This window comes from Mus caroli, chromosome 6 (assembly GCF_900094665.2).
Source record: "Mus caroli chromosome 6, CAROLI_EIJ_v1.1, whole genome shotgun sequence".
Classification (NCBI taxonomy): domain Eukaryota; kingdom Metazoa; phylum Chordata; class Mammalia; order Rodentia; family Muridae; genus Mus; species Mus caroli.
In genome coordinates, this window is record NC_034575.1 from 120,016,311 (window position 1) to 120,020,030 (window position 3,720).

At 43.7% G+C, this 3,720-nt stretch overlaps 1 protein-coding gene across 2 annotated transcripts in view; it reads left to right on the forward strand.

The window, feature by feature from the left end:
* Positions 1 to 3,720, forward strand: part of Cd163 (CD163 molecule) — a 25,504-nt gene that overhangs the window by 11,581 nt on the left and 10,203 nt on the right. For both annotated transcript variants that reach the window (XM_021165214.2, XM_021165215.2), the window contains exons 7-10: positions 645 to 959; positions 1,054 to 1,368; positions 1,997 to 2,092; positions 2,185 to 2,499. In XM_021165214.2, coding sequence (XP_021020873.1) covers positions 645 to 959; positions 1,054 to 1,368; positions 1,997 to 2,092; positions 2,185 to 2,499 — 1,041 coding nt within the window. The remainder of the gene's footprint in view (positions 1 to 644; positions 960 to 1,053; positions 1,369 to 1,996; positions 2,093 to 2,184; positions 2,500 to 3,720) is intronic.

The following is a 3,720-nucleotide window of genomic DNA, read 5'->3' on the forward strand; positions in this document are numbered from 1 at the left end:
CCTCCCTTCCTCCCTCTCTCTCTGTCACGGAGGCACAAGATCTAGGAGCCCAATGTAGCTCTGCCCTTCCTGCTGACAGATCAGTTGGGGCACAGAATACAGTGTGGGGCTGGCAAGGCAGAGCAGAGCATGCAGACAGGCCTGTTTGTCTATGAACCACTGTGATAAAGCCCTGTCAGAAAGGAATGGGAAGAGGACTGGAAAGACATCAGATCACAGACATCAGGTGTTCCACTTTTTAAAGTCTGATGTTCATTCAATGCTCTGAACAAAACTATGTTGTAAACCTATATGCAGATGTTGATAAAGCTACTGTAGACTTCAGACTGGAACAAGTGCCGAGCTGGCTGACAAAGCCCAAACTGTGAACAAATTGTGTTGTATGAATAAATGCAAGTGAAGTACTAAAAGAAAAGAGAAGTTCTGATCTTGCTTTTCTTCAAAATCCAAAGCGCTAGAATTTTCTTAGAAGGACAAGCCCAATGAAAGGTTCTAGAGCCACAATTTTCTATGCCCAGTCTAGACAGAAAATCCAGGAGGTGCAGGGTGAAATCCAGGAGGTGCAGAGAACCCTGGCTCCTAGTCCCACCATGAGTGAAAAATGTGGAAATTGTAGCTCTCACAGAAATATTATTATTTTTCAGGCCACAGGGAACCCAGATTGGTTGGAGGAGAAATCCCATGCTCCGGTCGTGTGGAAGTGAAACACGGAGACGTGTGGGGCTCCGTCTGTGATTTTGACTTGTCTCTGGAAGCTGCCAGTGTGGTGTGCAGGGAATTACAATGTGGAACGGTCGTCTCTATCCTAGGGGGAGCACATTTTGGAGAAGGAAGTGGACAGATCTGGAGTGAAGAATTCCAGTGTAGTGGGGATGAGTCCCATCTTTCACTATGCTCAGTGGCGCCCCCGCTAGACAGAACTTGTAGCCACAGCAGAGATGTCAGCTTAGTCTGCTCACGTAAGACAAAGAAAATATTTTCAATTTGCTCCTAGGCTCTGAAAGAGGGTTAGAGAGTCACGGATGTCTTTTCTAAACCCCGGTCTCCTTTTAGGATACATAGATATTCGTCTGGCAGGCGGCAAGTCCTCCTGTGAGGGAAGAGTGGAGCTCAAGACACTCGGAGCTTGGGGTCCCCTCTGCAGTTCTCATTGGGACATGGAAGATGCTCATGTCTTATGTCAGCAGCTGAAGTGTGGAGTTGCCCAATCTATTCCAGAAGGAGCACATTTTGGGAAAGGAGCTGGTCAGGTCTGGAGTCACATGTTCCACTGCACTGGAACTGAGGAACATATAGGAGATTGCCTCATGACTGCCCTGGGTGCGCCGACGTGTTCCGAAGGACAGGTGGCCTCTGTCATCTGCTCAGGTGAGAGGATGAAGGGAGAGCCAGTGAAGAGAGTCTCCACAGTGCTTTAGAATCCGATGGGCTTGAGTCAGGGATGAAGCAAAAGAAACAGAAGCAGTCTGTCTGGGAGGTTCACGAGACCTGTGCTAGAATAGGAACTTCATTTGTCTTATTAGAGTGTGTGTAAATCTGATTTTCATCAACCGTATTGTCATCTAGTGCTTCCTGCAATGGTTCTCAACCTTCCTAATGCTGTGACCCTTTAGTACAGTTCCTCGTGTTGTGGTGAACCCCTCCAACCATTAAGTTATTCTTATTACTACTTCATAACTACAATTTTGCTACAGGTATGAATAGTAATGTAAATATATAATATGCAGTATATCTGATATTCCACCTCCTGTGGCAGTGTTGTTCTCCTCCCTGGAGGTCACGACCCACAGATTGAGAACTGTACTCCATGTTTTTTCAAAGCACCTGCTCACTTCCAGGTGTCCCATCATTCCCACCCTCCTTTCTCACCCCTCCATCCTCCTCCTTCTTCTTTCTCAAGCTATGTTTGTCTTCAACTCGCCTACGGAACTCTCCATCCAGCCCTCATTCTTCACCCTTTGTATCTAATTATTCCTGAAACTTTGGATGTTTTTAGGAAACCAATCCCAGACACTATTGCCATGTAGTTCATTGTCTCCAGTCCAAACAACAAGCTCTACAATTCCAAAGGAGAGTGAAGTTCCCTGCATAGGTGAGAATCTGTGATTGACCTCTGAAATTGACCTCAAACCTTGCCAGAATACATTATCTGGCATAATTTCTTATCTTCATTTCTCTTCCCAGCAAGTGGCCAGCTTCGCTTGGTAGGTGGAGGTGGTCGCTGCGCTGGGAGAGTAGAGGTCTACCACGAGGGCTCTTGGGGCACCGTCTGTGATGACAATTGGGATATGACTGATGCCAATGTGGTGTGCAAGCAGCTGGACTGTGGCGTGGCTATTAACGCCACTGGCTCTGCTTACTTTGGGGAAGGAGCAGGAGCTATCTGGCTAGACGAAGTCATCTGCACTGGGAAAGAGTCTCATATTTGGCAGTGCCATTCACATGGCTGGGGACGCCATAACTGCAGGCACAAAGAAGATGCAGGTGTTATCTGCTCGGGTAAGTTCTGCACATAACTCCCAGTCACAAGTGCATTTAAAATGACTACGGAGCAAAGGGGACTGAATATCAATCTGAAATATTCTCCCCAATATTCTTCTCAACCATTTCCAGAGTCAGAAGTCCCAGAGCATTTGTTCAACGTGTTGGTACAATCTCATGTGTTGGCTTGTACACTTACTATAAAGAGAAAAATACAGAAATAGGCCTGGCTATCATAACATTGTTAACACTGAAGTGCTTCTATAAATGGATGTACAACTGAATATTGGATTCAGTGGCACACTTGATAGTTACAGTGTAGATACAGTAGATTAAGAAGAATAAAAATAAATAAATTCTATATAATATTTATAATGGAGATAAATACCATATTAAAATAAATCTTAAAAGCAGATAAATGAGTTATATTTGCCAAAAGAGCAAAATTTACCACAAAGAGGTCATTCGTTGCCTTTGCTTTGTACACAAAACAAGCCTCAGAGACTTTCATGAACCGGAAAAATGCCCCCAGTTGCAGTATGTTAGGAAAAACAGTAGTGTGACTCACGAGATGAAGCAATCCTATATCGGAAGCAACTGATCCCTATTTAATGACCTAAATCTGCTTAGAGGGCATCTGTGGCAGACTGGTGTGTCAACAAAAAAGGAAATAGTTCATTTTAATGTAGCAAAACATTGGTTTTAGCACCTGTGTCTCATTAAATGTTAAGAATCAAAGACGTTGCTCCAAAGCCCACATCAACACTGAGCATATGAGAGGATGTATCCACCTGAGACCTGACTTGATCATAGAATGGAATGTACAGGTACTGAGACTTCACTGCCGTATTTCTGAAATACATAGTTTACATGGTAATTAAAACCAAACAAGAATAGAATAAGACTCCTTGGGTTAAAATTAATTTAGGGAAAACTACACCACCAAAAGGAGTTCAGAGGCTTTGATTGAATCTCATAAGTGTCTTTCAAGTACTGACAGTCTTCAAAAGAGATTCCTGTGCACAAAATTCCAGATTAGAAAGCCGGGTGATAGGTAAAAACTAATACTACATTTTACTAAGATCTATTTATTGGTCTGTTCAAAAGTTACTAATGAGTTTCTAGGAGTTGACACATTGAATCTGTTACATCCATTTCTAAGTTAGAGAAAAAGAAATGTTTTCTTCAGAGAAGTTGTTCTGTTGCGGCCCGCCCGCGGTCCACAACACGAACGGTTCA